At 55.2% G+C, this 25840-nt stretch overlaps 1 protein-coding gene across 4 annotated transcripts in view; it reads right to left on the reverse strand.

Annotated features, from left to right (window-relative positions):
• SEPTIN9 (septin 9) overlaps nt 1-25840 on the reverse strand; it is a 144106-nt gene that overhangs the window by 40780 nt on the left and 77486 nt on the right. For all 4 annotated transcript variants that reach the window (XM_040579618.1, XM_040579639.1, XM_040579607.1 and 1 more), the window contains one exon: nt 19097-19756. In XM_040579618.1, coding sequence (XP_040435552.1) covers nt 19097-19756 — 660 coding nt within the window. The remainder of the gene's footprint in view (nt 1-19096; nt 19757-25840) is intronic.

Here is a 25840-nt window from a genome sequence, read left to right on the forward strand (position 1 = left end):
CCTGCCAGATCACTGCCTGCCAGGGCTGCTAGGTTAATTTTATTGCTGGAACACTGAAACAACCTTCATTTGCAGGGGGGAGGTGGGAGGGCTCTGCCATTTAACACTTGGCCGCGTTCATGCTGTGATTAATATCACCCGATGTGCAGATACCAGATGTTCTCGGGGCAGGCTGAAGCGCATCCTAAATTGCACCAAGATGGAATTTTTGGGCAATTTTCAGGGAGTGCTGAGGGCAGGCACTAATGGGAGAGCAGAGATTTACACAGATATGCAAAAAAAAAACCCCAAAAGCCACCAGGGTTGTGGCACCGGTCATAACCCCTAGTCCGGTCACAGTGCCATGGGCTGCATTCGGTAACCAACAGCTTGTCCTTTTGGGGGCAGTTATTTCAGTTCCTGTTCTTCAGTGGGTCACAAGCGTCAGATTTCCATGTGTTCACACCAAAAAAGAACTGCTGCTCCTCAGAGCTTCAGCTGCAGGAAGGAATTGCTGGTCCAGGAACAGCGAACACTTGTAAGGTTCGACCTCTCCATGCTACTTCCCCAGGGTCCCACTGCAAGCCCACTCCAAAGCCCCCCCCCAGCCAAGCGCCTCACTCCATCAGCAGCCCCTCCCCACCCCTGCGGGGCTGCCCGCTGGGAGGGGTGCCCTGGGGTCACCTACACAGGTGTCCCTTTAATTAGAACCAAATCCTATGGGCGCTGGAGACGGGTCATTCCAGCTCTCTGGAGGCCACGCGCTGCCCGGCCGCAGAGCTGACCTCCACCAGGGCGATTTCTCCTGGCTCACTGCTGGGTGCTCGGTGCTCTGGGGGATCTGCTCATGCTGAGTGGAGCTGAGACCGGTGGCCTGTCCATCTCCAGCACGATGCAACTCAGCGCTTACTTTAGGAGGGGGAGCACCTTGCTGGGCTGAGTGGTCTTGGAGCAGCGTTTGCAGCAAAGTCTCTCTGCAGCTCCCTGCAGCTTTGAGCATGGAGGGGCTCAACCAGCAGATACTGAGGCCCAAATCAATCAGGAACGGCTTTGCTGGAGCATCTTCAGCATGGCAGAACTACATGACACCCACAAACCTCACTATGGGATTTCAGAGACCTCTCGTCTCTTTGCATGGTTTCTTTCTGCTCTGCACCCTTCCTGCTGATCCCACACACGGGCCACGGCTGATGTCCTCAGAAAATTAATTCAGGCAGTCTCAGGACCTGCTGATTTTCTCTTTTCTTCTTTGCCTGGGTTTGAGAACTTGGAGCTGAGGTTTGGGTCGTACTCAGGTTCCTCAGACCAGGTCATCCTCATACTCCCCCACAACCACGGCCAGGCTGTGGTTCACACACCACTTTGGCAGGGCTGGGTGCTGCTGATTACGTGACTGGTGGCACTCACCAGCACTGGTGTCACCAGGGCTCACAACCACAAGAGAAAAAATCAGAGAATAAAAAGAGGGTTCAGGGCAGAAAAAAATAGTGCCTTCTGCTGCAGGCAGGAAAAGAAGCAATGAAGAAGAGCGCTTCCCCTCCCTGAAAATCCACTGCTGCCACTGCCGGAGTCAGCCACGCTTGCTGCCGGCTGGGAAAGCGTGGGAGCGTGTGCGTGTCCCTGTGCCCGGGCAGGACCTGCAGCGACCACGGGCGTGAGAAATCCCACATCCCACAGGGCTGCCTCTTTGTTTCTACTGAAACACAGTACGGTCTGGCGGACACCTAAAGCCTGGTTTGGGGGGTTTTGTTAGAGCAGGAAGGAAGGGTAATATCTCTGCGGGCTCCCAGTTCCTGCTGTAAAGGACTTCACCCAAGCGAAGTCTCTCTCTGTCTCTCCTCCAGCTTTTCCCATCACAGAATCGTGTTGTGCATACAAAACCATCACTGAATCGTGAATTTACACCCAGAAACCAAAAGTAAAAGATCTCTGTTATTCAGTTCTTTGAGCAAAGGTTAAATCCAACCAAATACATCAGCTTTCGTAGACAGGACAAGCGTTTGGCAGCCAGCGGGAAGGAACGGGAACGTGGGAATTCCTCCTACGACTTGGCAACGAGCTCTTCCCCCGGCATGGGAGCCCTCTGGGGTCTGCTCAGCCTCCACCGAGCTAAGAAAGCCCCTCATTCAAGCACTCAGTAATCTCACAGGACATCCTGTAGCTCAAGGAGGAGTTTGGATGAGAGGGGCCAGATGGATTCAAGTTGCTTAATTGCTGGAGAGAGAAAGAGGAAAGGTGGGGTAGCAGACCTGGCACTGAGATGTCCTAACCTGCTGGTTGGAGAAACACTTCTCTTCGCGAGTACAGAAGGCGTCTACAGCGAATTAGCTACCGAGTCGGTCACACTGAGCTCTAACATAAGGCTCCATCGTAGCATGAAAGAAGCTGCACTAACATTTCCAATCCCTCCTTTTATACACCGAGGCATTAAAAAGCAGCGGGCCAGGGGAACAAGCGTGTGATGTCCTCTCCTGGAAAAGGCTCTCCCCAGCGGGTGCTCCTGCCCTGCCCAGGCACACACAGCCAGGACCTGCCTGGCCTGGCCCCCGTGTACTCCCGGCAGCAGGGGACAGGGGCAAGCCAAGCTCTGCTGAGGGACAGCTGGCTTTTGGGGGCAGCCACCGATGCAGTTGGACGTCCAATGCAAGTTTCCACACCAGGTCCAACATGCTTGTGCTGGGCATCTTCATCCAGCACCATCCCAACACCAAGACAGGCCCTGAGGCTCTCTAATAACGGCACTTAATTCCACCAGAGCTCCCAGGCCCCCGGCATGGCATTCACCTCCTTCCTTCCTTGCCCCCGCTACTCCTGTCATCCCACTCCCCATGACAGGACACATCTTGGGTTTTGATGTTTTTCCAGCATCAGGGTGATGGGGCAAGTGCTGCGTTCAGAGACACAGAAGAGCCAAGACATGCATCCTAAAAGGTATTTAGGCATCTAATTCTAATTAGGCTGTAACGCTTCCCAAGAGATTTCAGTACATATATCTAGGAACATCAGCATTTGAGACATGTTTAGGGGCAGTCCTACACCACAATCACACCAAGTGGGGAACGAAGCACCCAGCACGCCCAGTCTCACCATCACCCTACGCAGCGTTACGTATATGTAGACTGAGACCAGTGCTCAGGACCAGGAGCACGGTGTCCTCATGTGCGTCACAGAGGCCAGCAAAGCAGCTGGTTGCATGTGCTGGGAAAGTGGAGACACTCAGATTAGTAGCTGCTACTGAATAAGCTGTCAATGGACCATCAGGAACCATCACAGGAGCTGCTGGGAAGGTAGTCACTTGGAAAGCAGAGCTTGGCTTTAGGTGTGAATAAAAGAAACATTCCTTCAGATCTACTGTGCACACTTGGTGCTTGTTTTGATTTGGGGGTTCATGTGTATTTATTTGGCTCTGTTACACCTAACCCCTAGCTTTGCAGCACCACAGACCTAACACCGCAACAGCAGATCGTATTTTCTGGTGCAGTGGAAGGAGATCCTTTCACAGGATGTACTCAGAGCAACTCCCCCGGCCACAAACCTGCAGGACACCAAGGGTCCCCCCCAGCCTTGTCTCCATTTCCTACAAGGACTGGAGAACGTGGCTAGGGGATGCTCCAGACTAAAGTCCCCAAGGAGGGGAGGCAGCAGCCACTGACCCACGGCAGCATGTGTCCCTGGCTCCAATGCACCGGGCGCCGCGCTCCCCACCGGCTCATCTCAACACAGCCAGCACAAAGCGGCCACCCAGCTGAGCCCCATCACCCCATGAAAGCAGAACAGCCCCGCAGCGACCCAAGCGCTGCTCAGAGCTGCCCTCCTCCCCAGCTGCAACCTGCAGATAAAGGCAGCGGCTTCTCTCTGCAACACTCGCAGCCTCTTAAAGGTCACGGGCCCCATTAGGTTTGAGGGTTTGGGTTCTGCAGGATACAGCTCTTGTTTCTGATACCTTCTTGTAGCTGAGAGCAGAAAGCTGCTGACTTCAGCACGTCCCTGCAGGTCCCACCACATCCCCACAGCACCAGGAGTGCTCTTGGGGCACCAACCATCACTCACGCGTTTGGTCCTGAAGGAAAAGCATCACTAACCTCCAAAGTTTAGAATCATTCAAGCCAGGGCTGGGGTGCAAACTTTTTTTTTTGATGAAGAGCAATGGGGAAACCAGCTGCGCCTCCAACTTCACCAAGGGAAAGAATTCTACCCAAGGAAAGCCACGTCCTGCCAGGACGCTGGACCACTCAAGCTCCTCCACCCCCATTATAAATCAGCTCCACCATGCGAGGGGAGGGAATTTTAGGAAACTACCCTGCTGGAGAGAAGGGCTGGCAGAATAAGCCACCAAAATGCTCCCGTGGTCCTTTATGGCCCTGGTAACTCATTTGCTGTCAAGACCTCCACCCAAATGATGCACAAAGCACCTTGGCTCCAGCAAGTCCTGTGAGTAGGGGAGAGGCTACACACCAGGTATTGCTATGTCTACCTGAAGAGTCAAAAACCCCACAGCTCAGCACCCTTCCTTCACCCTGTGTGCTAGTGAACAGTGAACAGCAGCCACGTCCCACCAGAGTCTTCCCAGAGCCCCAGCACACAGGCCCTGGAGCTTCTGGAAAGCATCCTTGAACCAACCACTTTGACAGCCCACCAGCTTGCCAGGACCAGGGGATAGGTAAAGCCTAAGGCACAAGAAACAGGAATGCAAAGTCAAGGCATGAAAATATCAGTTTCTTCTCTTTTCATCTCACAGGTTTTGTGTCTGAGGACCAAATACCACCAACTTCTGACAGCTTGGCCAGGCCAAGCTCTCTTGGGCTTTGCCCTTTCGAGGGCAAAGGCTGGGTGCTGGGTTTAGCCCTGGGGAGCTGTGGGCAGCTCCAGCACAGCCCTACTCTACCCAATGCATGACAGATGTCCCTGCCCTCCCCATCCCAACTCCTATGCAGGGCAGCACACACGATGTCTGGGCAAGGCAGGATCCCAGAGTCTCATAGAGACGGGTTAAATCTCCCTTCTTGTGCCCCAAATTGCCCATTCATTTCAGATTTCAGACAAGCTGAGCGACCAGTTTTCGCCTCCCTACTGACCTGCGTTCCGGCGAGACAAGTGCTGCCCTCTGCCCCCTGAGGAACCTTTCAACGAGCCTTTCCAAACCCTTTCCCAAACCCTTCTGTGCCGCTCCCACTGCTGCAGCACCAGGGCTCTGCATCCCTCCGCAGGAGCCGTGGGAAGGAGGGCACGTCCCGCGTGGGGACGCGCTGGCCCGCAGTCAGACGGAGGGAAGGGCTGGGAGGGGGACCCCGGGGGTCAGCCAACAAGAAGAAGAAAAATAAATCAACCACACAGTGATTTACACAGCGGCATTCACTCCTTCCTGCAGCCCACATTTTCGCCCCAGCTGCTCAGCAGAAGCTGGAGACGCTGAATCTCCTGAAGGGCTCCAGAACACTGCTCTGGAAGGGTGTTTCCTCTTCCGATGAATTCTCCCCCATCTCTCTCCCCACGGGTACCTGGAGCCCCATGGACCCGATGGTGCCGCGTGGCTCCATCTGTGAGGTTTTGCTCCGGTGCAGGGCGAGCAGAGCAGCAGCAGGCTTCAACACGGCACCCCTCAGGACAGCAAAGCCTTTTCATCCCCCGCTGTTCCATGTGACCACCCTCCTGGTCCCTGCACAGTGTTGCAGCCATGTAGGCAAATGGGGATGGCTCCGAGGCAAATAACCGTACTTCTGCCCCAAAACAGCCACACCATCTGCTCCTCTGGCCCTGCAGCCCCAAGGCAGCCCCTCCAGCCCACCCACCCACCCACTCCTGCCCCCCATGCAAGCAATGCGAGCACCAGGGCTGGCTCGCACTCCCTGAGCTTTAACCAGCCCCAGCAAGTTGTGCAAGAGCGGTGGGCACCACTGATGTGTTACGGGGCTGCATACACAGCTTTAAGCCAGTTGTAACTACCCTTGGGAATTAAATCAGCCTCGTCTTTCCCTCCTGCAAGTTTGTTGGCCAAAGCTTTTCCCGGGAAAAGTGCCCCATGGAAAAATCTGGGAAAACAAACAGGGTGTGTCTAGCCAAATCCCTAGCCCCGAGGGCTGCGCCGCTCGGTTTTTAGCGGGGTTTTGTGCCATGGTGAAAGGTGAGCATCAGCAGTCTGCACTACCGGCCTCCTCTGGCACACAGCAGCGTGCTGGGAATGGTACTTACCCGCTCCCGCTCCTCACTCCTGCAGTGCAGCCGGGGCTCCCACCACCTCACGTGAAATGGAGCAGGAAAAGAAGGGGTCAAGGAGGAAAGGCAGGGAGGAGGATGGTGGGAGCATAGCATAATGCTCCATTCACGGTAAACCCACCCGAGAGGGCACCAGCAGGCTCTGCTTCTGCTCCTGGAGCTGGAACAACGCCTCCCAGAGTGACTCAGGTCCCAGCACGGGTGTAAGAGGTCTAATTTTTCTTCCATTATGAGCAATTGAATGATTCCCCGTGACTGTTAGGAAGAATTCAGCATGAGTGAGCTCAGACCAGCCTGAGGTGCTACAGAGAAAAGCTCCAAACCATACCCTGCTTGCTCTGCCTGCAGCTCCCACCTCATTCCTCCACTGCAACTGTGGGCTCCCAGCCACGTGGCATAGCTGGTTTTTAGCCAACAGATAACATTTTTGAATAAAATCACCTAAATCCCCATGCTCCAGCCAACAAACCGGGGTTTGAGGAAGCTTTCCATAACGGGGCAGTAATCCCCAGTAAGCTGAATGACATCTGAAGATGCAACACCCCTCAGAGAGCTCCAGCGAGGACCACCCTGCTCCGCAGAGCCCCTGCCCTCCCCTCCTCACTGCCCACCCTTCCCCACGCTGTCTGCACACAAATATTCTCATTTCTCTTCTACCCTTGTGCATCTGTCCCGGGCGGCGGGCTGCTGTTCCCTGCCTGGCCAGGCAGATGGTGCTCAGCCAGCACGGAGCGGGGACCCTCGCTGCCGCCGATGGAGCCAATAACGCAACGTGGTTTCCGCTGACAGATGCAGAAGGTCCAAACAAAGAGGACCGACTCAGATCCTCATCACCTGTTTTAGGCTTTTGCCCCTCACTTTGGGCGGGGAGGTGGCAGACAAAGCGGTCGCAAACGTTTCACCAAAACCAGTGCTTTCCCAGCGCTCTCTTTCTGCTGGAAATTCACTCCGCTGACACTTCCCCCCCCGCTTTTGATCAGCTCTCCCCACACGTTTCCCTCAAAACCAAACCACAGCGAAGCCCAGTGGAGCAGGAAACAATTTGCCCATTTTCCTCCTTCCAAAGTTGGGGGTGTGGGGGTCCGGGGGCACCAGCAGGGCCCCTCGTCCTGGCGGAGGCTGCTGGGCGCAGGCAGCGGGGGACACGGCCTTTCCATCACATCGCCCCAAGGGTCGCCCTCCTCCGCCGTGCTGGATGTCGGATGTCTAATATTTCTCCAGTTCTGTTTTAACACTCACACCATCTTGGGAGCAGGAAGCTTAAGCCATTTCCTGCGAAGCATTGCTCTGCCCTTCAAATATTTTCGACCTCAGTGCAAGCTGTTTTAAAACCAAGCCTGGCAGCTGGAAGTGCGAAATCAGAGGAGGGGCTTGTCGAGGGAAAATTCGGTTTGCAAAACTTATCCAGTCCCCGCTGCCGCACAGCGGTAAAATAAATATTGCCGCTGGCAATAAAATAGAAAAATTAATTTTGCATGTCTAGAAATGAGAAGAAAAAGCAGAAACTCAAAGCAATGTTTTTTGCGTCCCTCCCAAGGGACGCGGCGCTGTTCCCCAGCAGAAAGCCACAGCCATGTTCCCCCCTTGTCTCTGCAGCCCATGATTTCAGGCTTTCCCAGCTTTGCTCTTTCAGTGGAGCCCGAATGACGGCTTGCTTTGCTCACTCTTCAAACAACCATCCCACAGACTGTCTGTCCCACACATGAGCTGAGATAACCCCAAAGAGACCCTTCCCGCTCCTCTGACCAGGGGAGAAGCCAAATGCTCATTCCCTGAAGCTCTGCAGAGCAATCTCAGGCCGCGCCAGGGCAGAGCCATAACCCCCATGGACCCAGGCCAGCGGCGCTCAGCCCCAGCCCCACATCACGCTCTCAGCAAGGAGCAGTCACTGCTCAGCCCCATCCTTGCTCCCCAAGCCTGAGGCCATGCGTGCAGAGGAAGGATCCAGCGCCGTGCAGCATCCCAGAGAGCCCCTTTTGCAAAGACAAGGACCCCGGCTGTGCTGCCCAGGGGGTTTGGACAGAGCAGGACCAAGATCGAAGACTTTTGGATGGGGCCTGTCTGAGCAGGAGCTGCCAGGACGAGGAGGGAGGTAATGCTCTCCCTTCTGCTTGCTCTGAAGCTAAGGGCAGACACGGGTGACAGCACAAGCCCCGGGATCCCTTCTGCTACTGCAGCAGCTTCACGGAGGAGATGCAGCACGAACTGGGCTGGGAGCCACGGGGCCAGGAGGGCAGCAAGGCCAGGCTCTCCTCTTGCTGCTTCCTCCCCTGCTCCTCTCCTTCATAATCCATGCTCCTTACTGCTTCCCTCTCTAACCAAACAGGGATTTAAATAAAGCTTTACTGCGCTGTCTGAGCTCCAGAGATGTGCCCAGGCATCACCAGGGAGGGGACAGCAAGGAGGTGCCAGATGGTGCTGGAGGGCCCTGGGGCAGGGTGAGCAGGGTACACTGCTGCTGGTGACACCCAGGCCAGCTTCAGCTCCAACACAAGAAAAGCAACCAAATGGTCCAGGGTCCGATGCAAACGTGGCCTCTGGGGAGATGCCGGGTGACAGTAGCCAAGGGGGGAGGCAGAGGGATGGCAGCCCATCACCTGCTGCTGCCCCTGGCTGCTCCAGCCCACGTGTCACACATGAGCACTGGTTATCTCTTCCCAGCTCCTCTCCAGGTGACACATGGACACGTGGCCATGCTGCAGGGAAACAAAGCCAAGCCCCAGGGCCCATGCAAAGGTCTCTGCTCCACCAAGATCCCACCCACAGAGCTGCTCCTTCGCCAGACTTTGCCCAGGAACCGAAGCCACGAAGCCAAGAGGAAACCCCACAGTTCCTTCAGGGCCTCGCAGGAGCCCTTCACCTCCCAACCTCAGGGTGAGTGTTCCTGGGCTGTAAATAAACTTTTATTTACTACACAAAGTAGGGCAAGGAGGACCGTTTCCCCGAGGGATGGTGGGAGGAACATCAGCGTTTTGGCAGGATCTCAGATTTCATCTGACTCTACAATGTGACTTCTGGAGTCCTCAGTAGGAGCCACACAGGGCAGGACAACACCTCTCCTGCGGTCACATCCCACCCAAGTCCTGCCTGTCTTATTGTTTCCAGTCCAAATGGGAATCTCCCTAGGGCACGGCTCTGCCAGCCACGCTACGCCCAGGATCGCTGAGTCTGGAGAGAGCACAGCTGGAGCAAATTCACCTCCCACATCCCACAGAGCAATGTGCAACAGAGATCCATCCTCTGCAGATGTGCCACGATGGATCTAATGCTGCCCTCCAGGACCACCCATGGCTCCCTGCTCCCAGCACTGATGTGCTGCATTATCAAGGTCTCCCCCACATTTCAGAGCACTGAACTACCTAAAGCCTGGGCATCAACCTCAGCGCCCAACTGTGTCCTCTCGTCTTCTCCAAGGCCAGCAAACTGGGTGGACAGGGGATCCTGGGGGCGGTGTGACCTCGGGGAGGGCTCAGCAGCCTGTGAACTCAGCCTCCCACTTCCACCCCCTTTATCTGCACATTGGGCTGCAGGAGGAAGCGAGTTCAGCCAGAGTTTGTCTAAACAATTATGTTTTATCAGAAAAGCTGCTCAGATCTACTTCTTTTTTTTCCCAGGACAAATCTGGACAACTCCAAGGTAATCTCCATTCTTCTTCCTATCTGCACAAGATGGAAGCAGGCGAGGAGGACACGAGGCAAAGAGCATCCAAACAGCCCGACAGTGCCTGCTCCACCTCTCAGTGTCAGCAGTCTCCATAGCTCATAAATCAGGAGGCAGCATCCATCCCCACATCTGCTCTCCACACATCCAAACTTTGCCTTCCAAATCCTTTTTCCCCCTCCAAACCACAGGTTTTTCAAATTCAGGAGAAAGCAGACTGAAGATCAGAGCAGACTGGAGAAGGTTTTGATACAAAAAACCTTTGGTCTCCTCCCTCTCCTCCTGGACAACTGAGGTCCTCTCTATTTGTGGACCCACTCCAGTAAGCTGGGCAGAGCAGCTTCTCCCACCCTGCATGACCCCGCTGCACCTCTGTGACCAGGACCAGCAATTTCCTTATCACCACCTCGAAGAACAAAGGACTCAAGGCAAGGACCAAACCCAAGACATCTTGCCACCAGCTCCTTGTCACATATAGAGAAACCGGTGTGGGTAGAGGAATTCACCCAGGACGATGACCAGGATCTCCTGCCATACAACCTTTTGTCGTTTTCTCAGTGTTCCTCTGGTTCTCGGTCCCTGAACTTAGCTCCACTACAGATGGGAGTGAGTTGCCACTGAATGCTCCAAGAACATCATGCATGTGATGCAGGACAGCAACCTCTATGCCGTAACAGCATGAGCCTGCAAGTTTGTAGCTTCAGAGCCTGTAACCAAGGACTTACCCTGTACTTCCAGGTACCAGAGCTGCAGAGAAGGTTTCAGAGGACACCACCGCTTTGGCGCATCAGTAGAAAGCAGCACAGCCTCACAGGTAACAGCAAATAACAAGCAGAGTAAACAAAAATTCCCATCCAGAGTCATAACATGCAGGGGAAGCAAACGCAGGCAGGGGCTCCAGCCCAAGTTGGGTGGGCAATACCTGTGGTGTCCCTCCGGATCTACCCCACCACACGTGAAATACGCCCCAGGTGCATCCATGCTGGAGCTGAAAGCAATGCCCTGCAAGACATCTAAGACTTGTGAGCTACCACACAGCTGTAACTGAGAAAGCTCCTTTTGGGAGCCTGTGTATCATTAACTTTTAACGCTGCCCTCTCCTCCTAGGCATCAAACCCTTTTGGATTCCCACCTAATCTTCTTTCCCTGAGATCTCCCCAAACTGAGCTCTTCTGTGAGAGAGGGAAGGAATGTCTGTCCTACTCCACGCACAGCAAAAGAGGAGAGGGGAGAAGACAGATCCATCGTGAAAGGTTAAAATACTGTTGATAAGCATCAAAGACAGTCTGACCCACGCACTTACATCAATGATTGTTCTCAGCGACCTGTTTGCAGAACAAGCTGACGCAAGGGGACCAGGTTTGCTGGGGGGCTGTCAAGCACTATCGATAACAAGGGATTAAGTGGCTCGCACAGTTCTGTCCTGCTGCAACATCCCTCTCCACCTCCACCTCTTTGACTCTGGAAATAACATACAAGGGTCAAATTTGTCTCGCCTGAATGGAGACATCTCCAGCTGAACTGATTGCATAGGCTCTCTTTACATTCAGCAGAGGAAAACCTTTGAGGACAGAATTCACACCGGCCTAAGGGAGACATCCAGATGACCAGCTCAAGTGCAGACATCTCAAGCGAGACAGGGTGAACGCTGTGCAGTGCATGTGGATGAAGCCATGTGCAAGGGACCCACTGGGAGCATTCACTGCAAAGGTCTGGCTCATAGATGGACAAAGGCTGGATTCACAAAGTGACAAAAGGAGGTAGCTGCTCAGCTCCCACTAAATGTTTTTGGACCCCTTGGAAACACTGACCACACTAGAGTTGCACCACGGAAAGCCTCTGCAGACCCAGAATTCGGAGAACACCCAGTGGTAAGACCACCCAACTCGGACACAACCCGGACACCATCTCTTTGGCTGAAAAGCTAAACATAAATCCAAGGTTATGCTCATATTTGCTAAAGCAGCAACAATCTTTGAACTTCAAGGTGCTGAAAGATGCTGATTTTCAGTCATTCTTCATCCCTGTTGTAGAAATTGCCTTTGCTATGCAAAAACCAACTCACTGCTTCCCCACAGAAGAAACTGCAGACAATACAAGTCAAGGAGGAGCCAAGCAACCCAAAATCTCCACACTGTCACCTCTCAGCTGGTACAGCAACCTTAGATGACTTGTTAAAGTTATTTGCTTTTCATAAATCCATAAACATCTGCAAAGTTTTGTTGTTTTCAAAATGTTTTGGACCAGACCCTTTGGTCCAGCTTTGTTTCTCAGTATGTCTGATACCATCCTCCTGCCAAGATAAAATCAAACAATTCAAGACAGTGAAATATTTATGCATGTGACCCTACAGAAATCCAAGGAACTTCTATGCAGACACCCGTTCAGAAGACCAATGAAATGAATGGCCCAAATTCAACTAACCCGAAGGAAAGCAGCCCTCTCCCCAAGTCCCTCCTTCAAAACCTGTAACAGATGGAAGAAAAATTGGGCCCAAAAAAGCCAGAGCACAGGCTGCAATCCAAGCCCAGCTGCTTCTTCCATTTATAGCCACGTTCACTTCAGCTTTGTCGCAGCATCTTGGACAACACCAAAGTGTCTGTGTGCCTGTTTGTTTGCTGGAGGAGTAAAGAACACAACTGGCTTGCTGTCAAGTTATCTTTTTTGCTCACAACAACGTTTGATCTTCTCAAAACAAAGTTATCTCTCTATAATCTCAATTCAGTTCCTCAAGTCCTCTTGCACAGTTTATAGAGCTGGCACCGTACCCAGCCTATGGTGTCCCTTCAACTACTGGCCAAGAGAAACATCTCAGGCAGGGACAGAGGTCTAGGATAGTTTAGAAGAAAATTATTTCTGAACTACAGAAGGTTCATCACCATTGCCATCGCTTCCCTCCCCGGGCAGACATGAGAAGTCACAAAACAAGTGGCCAGGCCTCGCTGCAAGAGATCAAAGCAAACTCTTTGTTTTATCTTGGTCAAGATAACGGATTTTATTTGCCTTATCAGCCTGCAGGATGATTAACCCAAATGTGAGAAAACTTGGAGATGCCAAGAGAGTTGGTGGGTGGGGAGCATGTTCCCCAGCATGGCTGCCATGGGCTCCAGACATGCAAATACCACAAGATAAACAGAGAAAAACTCTTGGGTCTGGTTCGTACACACCACGCTCAGCCAGGACTGCACCCCCCATCGCCTCCCAGCATCACTTACTTACACTACGCACCCCCATCGCCTCCCAGCATCACTTACTTACACTACGCACCCCCATCGCCTCCCAGCATCACTTATACTACGCACACCCAGTGGCAGGCGGGAGCACTCAGCTGCGTTTCTCAGCCCAGCGAAGGCACCTTCTGCCCAGGGGCTGCCTGGAAGGCAGCAGCTGCCCCGGTCTGCATGCAGGGGGTCAGAGCCAGCAGGGTCCTGCAGCTGCACGGGGCTCACAGACCCCACGAGCCTGCAGCGAGGACCCTCCAGCTGCCATGCAGTTGATTGCTTTCTGCCTGGAACAGGAGGCTTTGACCTCTACAGAGACACGCTCAGCCTCGGGTGCTTCCCGCTGGGTTCAGGAGCGGTGACACTGAGGCACCAGCTAGCCCCCAGACCCAGCCCAGAAATGGAAGAGACCTGCCAGGTGGTTCAGCCCAGCACCAGGAGGAGTCCGCAGCTCAGCATCCACCGGTTTGCCCTCTCCCAGTCTCAAACGACACGAGGCAGGGAAGGGAAGGGGGAACCCTCATGTTTCCTGTGGGAAACTATTCCTTCGCATAATGAATCTCTACTGGGGAGATCACTGCTTTTCCTACGGGCCCTCAGGGACTTCCAACAGGGCAAACAAATTCTCCGTGTGATTGCACCAGGGCTCTGGCTGCCCGTGCTGGAGATGGGACAGGCAGGCTTGCTGCCCAGGGCGCATCCTGCATGGCTGGAGCACCCACGTGGGACCATGACGGCATCCATATAAACCGTGCCCATGCAGACACAAGGAGACACGTGGATGCCAATGTGACCAGAGCTGAACACGATGTAATGAGCTCAGGAACAGCGTTCCTGGGGGGCAAAGGCGTGCAGCAGAAGTACCATCACATCTACATCACCTGGCCTCCTTCCTGATATCCTCAGTGCTCAAAATACACCCCAAAAGGAACCCGGGTGTGCTGCCCACTCCCTGCACAGCCCGGGACAGAGCGCACGGTGGGAGGGGGAAGGCAGAAAGCACCCACCCTCCCGCTGCCTTCCCCGTGGGGTCAGGCAGCCATGCACATGGCATCCCAGATCAGCAGCATCTCCATGATGGGATGCAATCATCTCCCCACACACGCTCCCACTCCTTGGTTCCAAGTCACTGGAGCTGCAGGTCTCCATTTTTCCAGATTATCTCATTTTTGGCACCAGAGCTCACAAACGGGGACTCTGCATTTCGCACTCAGCCCCGCCATTTGGTATCTCAGGCTGTAGGCACTTTCCCGTTAAAAATAACAACAACAACAACAAGACTACCCGTAATCTAGCCCAAACATGTCAGCTGGTTTTAAGGAAATGTTTCCCTGCAGCTTTAATCTCTTTGTACAGTTAAACTGCAGTGCAGCTCGGGGAGCTGGAAATGATTACTCACTGCATCTCCACTCAGCCCTGGCCTCTTCGTTGCAGGGAGCGTCACTGCGTTAAGTCGTCCAAATGCCTCTAACCTCCAGCTCCAGCAAGGCAGCCCAGCCCCACGCCTGGCATCACCCTCACAGGGCAGCAGAGAAGAAAAGTCGCCCCAAGGCTCAGGTGGCTTTGCTTCGCTGTCCCTGGGTGTCCATGGCAGGACGGAGGCTTCAGCCACACTGTGGGGGCACTGGGCTGCAACCCCCACCCAGCTTCCCCAGCACACAGCAACGGGGCCCTCGTTCTTGGATATGGCCTTTGCAAGAAGCTCAGTGGATCTGGAATTTTGGGTTGGTTTTTTTTTTTTTTGTATTTTTAAATGTTTTTAATTTTAGCTCTATTTTAAAGGAGCCTCTAAAATAGGGAGTTCTAAAGAAACGGCTTTCCATAAGGGTCCAAGGCTGGAAAAAAGTTGAATTGCTTCACTGTGCTGATGTAAGCTTACTCATTCTGCAGCAAAATAGCAGGGGGATCCTGCTGCTTTTTAGGAGGCACCAGGCACTCAGCATGGCTGTCCCGAAGCAGGGCGTCAGGCAGCAATGGGACAAAGACTCCAAAAAAGCTGAAAGCTCAGAGATGGTTCTGACCATTTTGCACATCACCATGGTGGGACTCAGCTATTACAGAGGAAGGTCAAATCCCTGTTTTAGGTGAGCGTTCCTGTTATTCATTGTATCTGCCTTGATTCATCTAAACAAGCTCCCGAGCATCCTTGCAAGAAAGGACCATGGGGGAGGAGAACCGTGGCCCCAACAGTTGCCAAGAACAGGGAAATGGGGCGAGGGCAGGAGCTGGCAGAGAGCCTGCCTTGCTGGCAGTGTGCTGTCCCCAGGGCCCTGGGCAACGGGACCACAGCAGCTTGTGTGGAGACAAAAAGGATCATCAGATGAAACTGGCTTTCGCTTCTCATCTGGGAGTGCTTCTAATCCATCACCTGAGATCCCAGAACTGAGCCTTCATCCAAACACAAATACATTCAGATCTGGGGGGAGCACAGATGGAATATTAAATTTCAGTACAAAACATTACCTTTTCTGGGACCAACATCTTCCCCCCACAGCCTGGCCCCAACCATCACTGCACTGCAAGGCATGAAGAACAACAGAAGAACAAGATGTTCGATGTTCAACCACGCATGCACAACGCCAGCGTCGGTGGCAGGAGGCACCAGTGGAAGCAGACGCTGAGGCAGGAGGACGCGGCAGGATTAGCCACGACGGACTTGATACGGCTCTTCCTGAGGATTCCCTTGTCCTGGATCCAGCTTGGGAGGAGCTCTCAAGATCCCTCCTTTGCGAAGGGCCAGTGGATGTCTCTGGATGAAGTATCGCTGCTCCCACAACAATTCCCCTTTCCTCTCCCAAGCAGCCCTGCTCAGCTGCAGTGGGAGAGGGACCAGTGGCGTGCCCCGGCCATGGGGGACATCCCAGGCAAAGCCGCGGCTCCCCAACAGGCCAGGGAGGAAGAAGAGGGTCAGAAGCAGGAGGTGATGGGGGCTGAGAGAGCCAGCACCCCGCCGACTGCAGCACTAGCCAGGGTCACCCAAGCAGGACCCCACAGCCCGGGGCACAGCCACCGGCCCCAGCCCCTCCAGCCCCGTGGGCAGGACCCAGCCCCGGCACCGCTGCCCGGCTCAGACCTGCAGGCGAGGAGCAGCCTCGGCCACCAGCTCCAGCCTGGGCCATTGCCCGGGAGCGAACTGCTGCCTGTGGCAGGAGCTCGGGAGAGGTTATCACCACCACGGGCGCTCATACTTGGATATAAGATTCGGTAAGTCCTACACAGTGAGGACAGACTCCTGCAGCGTCTGAGGCTGCAGGTTCAGAAACAGCACTTCCCCTCACCTTTTTTTTAATGTTTATTTTTAATTGCTTGTACCTCTTTCTGCCCTTTGCATATTCTCCCCTTGCCTACCGCCACTTGCACAAACCCTGCTCAGATTTCTCTGGACAACTCAGGCTCCAGCAATACACACCGCCCGGTCATCCCATCCCGTTTCCTTCTCCCAGCTGGGAAGCACCAGCCGCTCTGGGGACACAGAGTCCAGCTTTGCCCAGGATGCTGGTGCAGTGTCACATCGCACCCATGCCCCATCTCCCCGTCACCAACGGCTCGACCAAACGTTAAACCCCCAGGAGCGCAGCCAATGCTCCCCAGGGAGTGCAGGAGAGCATGAGGACTCAGAGAGGGAGAACAAGGATGAGAAGGAATATTTCCTGCTCTTCTGCCCCACAAAGGCACCTCCTGCCCTCCTCCCACCTTGAGAACCATGGCTTCGGAGCAGGCTCAGCCCACACCACCAGTTCAGGGCTGTAATTATTCCTTTCCTTTGTGGTTTGCTCTGAACTGCCGATCTTTCTGCAGTCGCCTTTCTCCTCCAACCGGCCTCTTCCTGCACAACACGCTCTCCTGCATAGCTTCCTTCGGCGGCGGGACGAGGGGTTAAGGGCAAGGCAGCTGAGCCCCGGCAGCTGGGGAAAGGCAAGTCCCAGCACTCGGCTGAGGGCAGCTGGAGGCAGCTGCCTGCATCTCCTGCTCAGCTGTTTGCCCTTGAGAGCCACCGAGCAATGGGACTGAGGGGTGTCCGGTGCCACAGGGACATCTCTCAGGTGCCTCAAACACTGGGAGCAGCAAGAGGAAGCAGGACTTCACACCATGTGTTGTCTCTGCTGCAGATATCAGGGAACCAGCCTGGGGGGCTGTGGTGGGGCTGAGCTGGTGAGCACTGACGTGCCTGCACCCATCTGCAGGTTCCCTGAGGGTCCTGGTGCTGCCTCCCCAAAACTCCTCCATGTGCTTGCATCAGTAACAAGAAGAGATGCCGTTCACCTGCCCCAGCATCAGCCCAGGGTGGGTGTTGTGCACCAAGGGGAGGAGAGCCCTGAAACAGGGTCCTGTGTGAGAACAGCCCAGGGCAACCTCAAACCATGGCGATGAAGGAGGTTGGAGGTGACCAGGGAGGGGACACAGGCTCTGACAGTGACTCTGGGCCATAAGTCCATGATGACATGGGAGCAGAAGGAGCCAGAGCCACCCCTGCCCCTACAACTTGTGTCCTGGCTCTTCTTGGAAGCATTTAGACTGAAAGCCCCTTTTGTACCAGGACCAAGGGCTGGCTCGTGCTGCAAGGCAGCCCCCAGACAGCTGGGCTCTTGGGAAAAACTCATTCCCAGCAGCTGTCCTGGGCTTCTAGAGCCCTTTTTGATGCAAAGAGCACTCCCTCTCCCTCAGGCAGCTGGGGAATTGATCATCTTAAGACAGTCTTCTGCTCTTAAAGTGCCCAACCATCCAGAGCTCAGAGCTTGGGAAGCTCAGAGCAGCCCAAACCCAGCAGGACAAGGCTGAGCACCCACCCAGGGGAGAAGATTCCTGGGCAGCACACACACACACGGCTGGGGACAGAGTGCCCATAAGGCAGGCCCAGACTGAACCCCATCCTCAGGCTGGGTCTTCCAGCTCAGCCATGTCCAGCTGGAGATGGACCAGCCTGCTGGAGGTGTTTGTCCACTCTTTAAAGCCCAGCTCAGAAAAGCTACACCTAAGCCGTACACGTGCACAGTGAAAAAACCCACTCAAGTCTTATGGGTTGGATACCAGCCCCATCACTGACTCCTGATTTGCTTTCAGACCACACAAACCCTCCCCCAAGCCCTGGACTCTCCGCAGACCCTGCCACTGCCTGCAACCGCAGGGCTGTGCCCAGGGAGAGGAGGTGGAGCAAGGGCAGGGGACCATCCTGTGCCAGGGCCATACAAGGACGCATGGTCCAGCTCTGGGACCATGCACCGACCTCTCAGGTCCTGGCTCAGCCACCACATGCCATCCCCCATCCCCCGCGGAGAGGCACTGGGTGGGGTGCGGAGGTGGTGCCCTGCAAGTGACCACTGCATCCCTCGCAGGAGAGAGCCCGTGGGTGATGTGGAACGGAAAAATAATTAACAGGCCAGAAGAAATTAAAAACAACCACTTCCAAAACATTAGGGAGAATAAATGGTGCCTGGCAGGGGAGGGAAGCTGCTTTTAATATGGGATTAATCGAAAACAAGATAGAGCTAATATAAGCCAGGGCTCCAGTTTAATAGTGGCTCTGGTCCATGATGTTATTAGACTTTGGTTGAAGGCCAAAAAACCTCTGACTCCTGCTAATGAAGAGGCGGTTTCTGCCCTACAACCATAAGCAACAACAGTAAACAACAAGCCATCACAACAACACTTCCACAACTGCCGCCTCTACAGCACTTCAGAGGCTGTCCTAGATGCTGCACAGGCGGGTGGGTCAGCACACGGAGCCCCAGCTGGCAGGATTGTCGTTTTTGCAAGAACCCAGGCTCCTGGCATTTTCTTTTTTAATTTCCTTATAGGCTGGATAGCATTTTGTATTCAAACTGACAGCTCTTTCAGCCAGGATAAACGCAAGGATAACAGCCGTGTATTCAGAGACATCTGAGCACAGCTCCAAGAACAGCCTCGAAAGGCATCACCACCAGAACCAGACGAGCAGCACACAACGCTCAGCATCCCCGCAGCACGGGACGGAGGCAGGGATCAGCCAGCACCTCACCCAAGCGGCTGCCCGGAGCCGTACTCACCTTCTTCTCTCTTTGGTGGGCTCTCCATCAGCACGGGCTGCGGCTTCGGCTCTGCCACGGGAGGCTGGGTGACCAGGGGAGGCTCCGAGCTCTCCACCTGCCGCGCCGGTGGGGCCGGGACCTCGGCAGCCTTGGCTACCTGAATTTCCACGCGCTTGGTGGCCGTGTCAGGCACGGGAGCGTTGGCCGTCTCGGCTCTTCGCTGGGGCATTTCGGGGATCTTTGATGCCGGCGCCTCCACCCTCCGGAGACCCGGCTCCTGGGGCTTGCCGAGGGTGATCTCAGTCCTCCTTGGGGTGGGCTCAGGGGGTTTGTGCCCCAGCACATCTGCTCTTTTGAGGCCAAACCTCGACAACCCTGAGGTGGAGTTCTCCACCTGCTTGGATGAGATGTCAATGGAGATTTCTGTTCTTCTGGACACGGGCTCGGGCAGTTTGGGTCCAGCGAGCTCCACTCTCCTCAGAGAGGGCTTGGGTGATCTTTGGCCTGTGGGGTCCACATGTCGGGCAGATGGCTCCGAATTCCTGGCGCCAAGTTCCTGAAACTTCTGCGTGGAGCTGGAAACAGTGGACCTGAGGAGGGGGTTTGGGGTCCGTCTTTGTGGGGTGGAGGAATTTGAAGACTGATCTACCTCCTCGACCTCAAAAGATCTTTTGAGAGCTGAAAAACATGAAACGGAGTTCAGAGTTTAGTTACCATCCACCTGAGCATCTCAAGAGACGCTTGCAGATGCTGCCTGAGGCTCACAACCCCCTTCTCTGCTCCTTCACCTGAGGGTTCCTAATGACGTTTGAAGCAGGTGGGGACGGAGGGCCAGGCTCTGCCTCCTCAGACAAGTTACAAACCCAGTAACTGGAACCAGGCTCCAGAAATTCAACCCCAGGACAGACACTCTCCCCATGCTGCCCCCCGCGCCACCAGCACCCACGTGTGCTCAGAGCGGGGCAGAGCCCCGTCGCGGCACGGCAGAGCCGGGCACGGGACTCAGGGGCACCCAGTGACCCAGCTCCCAACACCTCCCTTCCCCTCTCACACCCAAAGGATGCGCAGATAAACACAGGCTTCCCGGTGAGCGCTGCCAGCAAAATCCAAGTTGGGAACAGGAAAACAATCCCAGGAGAGCACCAAATCCATATAAATGCAGCAAAAAAAGCCAGAAGTGGCAGCCACAGAAGCTCATATCCTTAAAAACAAACCTAGAGATCCCCTGAGCCAAAGACTTAAGTGCTCTGAAAACAGTGACATGAGGCACCGATGCAAGGAAGGGGCCAACTGGGAGGCCTGAGGGACATCCTGAAATCTAAACATCGTCATCCCTGGTTTACCGACAGGGAAGTCAGGAGGCAAAGGCAGACGGATGCAACATCAGATTGAATGTTCTGATTTACGCTTGAAGTGGCAACAGTCTTGCCTTTGCCAACCCCAGCACCACGCAGGATCTGCCCCCGCGCTCTCAGGCGCGGCAGAGCGGACACCCAGGTCACCCCACACAGCGGAGCCGCACTCAGGCCAGCACCTGTCCTTGGGCTCCGTCCCTCACACGGGTCCCCCTCGGCATGCAGAGCTCCTGCCCGGGCAGGCTACGTAAGACTGAAACCCGCAACCCCCGCAGCCAGGAGCGTGTCTAAGGAAACCTGATGGACGCTGGTGTCAGACCCTCAGCTCAGGGGCACAAAGCATCACTGAAGGGCGTCTCCATCCGTGGGGTGATGCTGCCATCCAGCCACACAGTCGAGGGCCAGTAGCTGCCAGGACCATGTCCTGGCTCGTGCCTGGACATCCATGTGTCCCCCCCGCAGCCCTTTTTGCCCCACTCCAGCAAGCCCATCAGACTCCCTGCTCTGCTCAGGAGCCAGCCAGCTCGAAACAAAAGGCTGAATTTCAGGAGGAGGGGAAACGCAGGGAACCACTGCTGGATCCCATCGGAACGCCACGGGCTGCCCGCACCCCCGTGCTCCGCAGCACACAGGCTGGCACGGGATTGAGGCAGGATGAGGCACAGCCCTGGGGTCCCAGTGTGGGGACAGCCTCAGCGTGGGGACAGCCATGCTGCCAGCAAACAGCACAAGCATCAGCCATAAATCCACCCATCCTCTACATCAACAGGGTAATATCAGTGAGATTTAGCCTTTAAAAACCTGAGCTTGAGCTTGCACAGGATGCCCGGAGCCAGGGGAGAGACTGAAGCACAGCTGTCCCTCGTCCCGGGACGTCCACCCACCCCTGGGCTGGAGCTGGAGAAGAGCCACCACACAGGAAGCATCTCTTCTGCTCCACGGGGCTGCTACGACCCCCTGGGGTAGGGTCTGGGGACCCTCCATCCCTCGGACACATCCGTTTGCCGGAGAGAAGCCATCTGGCATGGCTGGGTCCAGCTGGCGGGACGGGGGGGCCGTCCACGTGGCAGCTGCCCCCGGCGCTGCTCCGGCAGCAGATCGCAGAGGCAGCTCTGACACCCACCACCCCCCTGGCCCAGCCAGGGCAGCAGCAGATGCTGGTGCCTCCAGCCTGGGCACCAGGGGCTGGGGGCAGCCACGGCCCTGTCCTGTGGCGGCAGCTCCCCGCCGTCCCAAAGGAGATGGGGAGGAAAGCGAGACCCTCGGAGCTAGGCTCACGTGTCAGACAAGCCACGCAACGAGGAGGCACGCAAGGGTTTCATGTGTTAGGATACCAGCTTTGGGCTGCTCTCCCTTTTTGGGGCGAAATACCCAAAACCTGCTAAATATGAACGCCAGGCTACAAACCCAGCCAGAATGGGCACTGCAGAGGCTGGGACCAGGAGCTTCCCCAGGATGCTCCATGTTACTGACGAGCAAAAGCCCCCCACCCCGGGAGCCCCTCCATGCTTGGGGACAGACTGACATGGGCACAGACACACACCCGCATCCCCCAGATGTGGTTCAGACCCTGGGTGCTTGGCACAGGCTCCCAGGGATGGGGTCCCAGCTGGCGTGGGCAGGGAGGGACACACGGGGTGATGCACCCTCAATATTAACCTCCTGCAAACAGCACCACAGCCGCTTTACAGCTACACAGAGAGGAAAGCGCCGAAGCACAACACTGAACACCCACCATGTAAAACCCAGGAAGGGCACTTAATGACAAAATGGTCTGTCCTGCATCTCAAAAATATTTAAACATTGGTAAAAGGAGGGAGGGAGGCAGGCACTAAAGAAAAATAACGTTTTTCCTCCATTTTATCTGCTCTGTTTTCTGAACCCCTTGGAGCCCTCCCAGCCATGTCACCACCCACCTGCAGAGGTGAGATGCTCCCTGCGGTTGTGCTTGGCACACCTCATGCACTGCAGGTCTGCATCTAAGTCTCAGTTCCCAGCACCGTCAGAACGATTAATCCAAAAAAAGTCCCATACCTGGGAGCTGCTCTGAAGTGTCCGTAACTCTTAGGTCTCAAAAACGGAGCTGGAGCTCAGACTCTCCAGCAGAGACTTTTCTATCATTTTCATACTCCATCACACCCTTAATCCAAAAAATAACATTTTAGCTATTTTTTTCCCCAAAATCCCAAATTTAAAACAATGTACCAGTCAAGCCCAGTTTGCATTTTGCAGGAAAACAAAGAGAGTGGAAGCAACAACCCAATGGAGAGCCTTTCCCCAGCTTTGAGCAAAGCCGGGCAGGCAAGAGCAGCAGAGGACACAGGCCAGCCTGGTGCTGCCAGCTCCCTGCTGGATGGGATCTCAGTTTTGTCCACATCAGGCTTTTAAAACCTGCTTGTCACTCCTCCAGCCAGTCTGCGTAGTCCCCATTTATTCCCTTCAATCAAGCACCCTAATAACCTCATGACAGGTGTGTCCGGAGGAACAGTTTGAAAGTAAATGCTCTCGAGGAACCCAGCAGCAAAGGAAACGCTGGTGAGCACCTTTCCTTCATGAACGTCACCTTGGAAATTTCTCAATATCAAGTGGTTTGGGGATTTATTTTTGACCCGCTAATGAGGTTTGGATACCAACAACCCTGCTGACCTTCAGGGTTCATTCCATGAACCACCTTCGTCATCTCAGCTCCTTTGAGTCCCCCTGCCACTTGCTACTGTTGAAGAAATGGTGGCATCAGTGACCAGGTGGTGGGTCACTCGATAGCGATGCTGGAACTGCTGCACATGGTCCTTTCTTCTGACTTCAAACCCCCTGAAGTGCCCCAAGCCCCGGGCAAACATGCCCAATGTCACTAGCACGGCTGTTCTGGAGCACAGCCATCCCCTACCCTTACTGAAGGGCTGGACCGAATACAACACCCAAAAATGGCTTTTCTCCAGGTCTCAGGGCCCCGCTGCAGAAAGGAGAGAAAGGTCAAAGCCCAGGCACAAAGGGGTTCAACATGCCTAAGGAAGAGCTGCAAAAGCAAAATTACAGCCACAGGAGACTCAAGCCACCCAGATAATGCCTCCTGTGCTGGCACTGCAGTCCCAACAGGGAGGAAGGGGGTACCACAGGGCTGGGCAAGGAAACGTCACCCCAAGGGAGGGTTAGAAATGGCTCAGCTGTTTCTGACTGCAAAATCACAAGGATGCCCAGGACCCAGTGGCATTTGCTCCCCAACGTTGCCAGTGATTTGCCTGGGGACAAGCTGAAAGCTTCCCCTCCCCTGGTGCTCTGTGGGATGGGATGTCCATCTCTGGCTGCACGGGGATTTCAGTACCCAGCTTGTCCTGCCGGCACCTCTGGCTGCTGCCCCGAGTCCTGTGTGGTCTGGAGAAGGCTGAACACGCCAGACAGGAGAAAGGAGAGGGACTGTGACCATCAGCTTTTGTGTTTCCACCTCGGAGATCGAGACCCACTGCTATGAAGACAATCCTCCCCTGCTCCCCTGCTCAGCATCGCCTCTCTCCCGCTTCTTGTGCAAAGAAGAGAGAAGGACCTCAGGAAGCAAAACAGCTTTCAAAAAAAGAGAAAAAGCTTAAAAATAGCCTGTCCTGCCCAGAGCCAGGAAAGGAAAGTAAACAGCCTCTGCTCCAGATGACCCTCCTCCCCGCTTCCTGCAGAGAAGCTGGCGCATCCATTACAACAACAGGAGCGGCAGCCCCGCGGGGCCCCGCGCCCCCACCCGCACCGGGCCGGGGTCCCGCACCGGGCCGGGGTCCCGCACCAGCAGTCATGGCTAATGCTCCGCATCCCTGTGGCACTCCAGGTCCACGTGTCCCTGACACCCTGGGCCAAGGCGTCCCTGCCCTGAGCAGGGTCCAGGATGGCCACGCTGCAGGGTTATCCCCACTCAGTGTTTTCCAGGGGATCTTCAGCGCTAGCAGGGCCCCCCCAGCCCCACCAGCAGCATCCGATCTGCTGGCCAGTGGTGGAGGCAGCTGGCAGGGAAAGGGACAGAGGTGCCACAGCACCTTCCTTCTCTTCCTCAGAAGGTGCGTATGCTGTGGGGTGAGCACAGAACAGCATCACCATCAACACACGCTTCCCTTTAACTGATTCCAAACCAATTCAGGCAGCTCTGGCTCAGCCCACCACTGCTGAAGGCAGCAGCTCCCCTCCCACAGCATGGAAAGCCCAAAATCCCCTAAAACGGTATTTCCAAGCGCTTGCTTTCAGATGCAGCCTCTGCCCCTGCCAACCACTGCCCACAACCACCGTGCCTGGGCTGGGGACCGCTCACTGTGGCGTCCCGCTGGAGACCAGACCTTTGCAAACCTCCCAAGGTAGCATTTTGCTCAGCATCACGCAGCCACAGCCCCGCTCTGCAGGGCCAGCCAGGCAAGGCCAGCTTTAAAAAATACTGACATTAATCCTGGCAGATGAAGGAGGTGTGGGCTCCTCAAGAAGGCACCGGCTGCCAGCAGCTCTGCTGGCTGTGCGCCGTATCTCCTGCAAACCCACAATCTTGACCCAAACGTGGTCCCTGTCAGCAGCGGCGCTTTGGGGCAAGAAATGCATGCCTTCGTCCCGGCCTCGAACGCTCCCCAAGCAAGCACAGGGCCTGAGAAGTTGCAAAATATTTATATCTTCCTATTTTGTGTTGTGGCGTTGGGGATGTCTGCACAGCGAGGCCACTGTGTCTTCCCAGTCACCCCAGAGCCAGGCACCAGCAAGTCACACGCCACCAGTTAAAGCTGCTCTTTAGGGATCTTGCAAATTGGGAAGAGAGGGCAGAGGTCTGGTTCAAATCCCAGTAGCTCATACAACAGCCAAGATTTTTCTGGAGAAGTCACAAGCAAGTGACACAGCCGGGGCCTCCTATCTACTCGCTTCTGGGAGAGGAGCGTGTCTCTCCTGGGGTGTCCCAGCCGAGCCAAGGGTGCCCAGGTGCCGTGAAGGGCTCTGGCTCCTGCCCAAGGGCTCCACATCTCCTGGTGGGAAGCACCAGGGTTGCACCACACGCCATCCACTGTGGCGCCCCCCGCTCCACAGCCCGGCTCTGGGCACCCGTGGGAGTCAGCGAAGGAACACGTGCTCCTTCTCTTTTCCTTTGTTAAACACAATACCCCCGTAACAGTTGAGGGGATGCTTTATACAAGGAAACCTCTATGCACAGAGCTCGGGAGGAGACAAAAATAAACAGTGAGGGATGCTGGTTCCTCCGAGACCCGCTTCACAACCGGAGCCTTGGGCTCTGCCACGGCCGCAGTGCCCAACTGCTTCCCATTAAACATCCTCTGCCCCTCATGTGGTCTCCGTAACCCAGGGGTTACGTCTGCTTGCTTGCTTAAGCATGGAAAGCTTTTCTTGGGTTTTTCGACACATAAGAGCCTTATGGGACCAGGGCAGCCAGGCGCCCCGT

Source organism: Falco naumanni, chromosome 1, assembly GCF_017639655.2.
Source record: "Falco naumanni isolate bFalNau1 chromosome 1, bFalNau1.pat, whole genome shotgun sequence".
In the NCBI taxonomy this organism is placed as follows: domain Eukaryota; kingdom Metazoa; phylum Chordata; class Aves; order Falconiformes; family Falconidae; genus Falco; species Falco naumanni.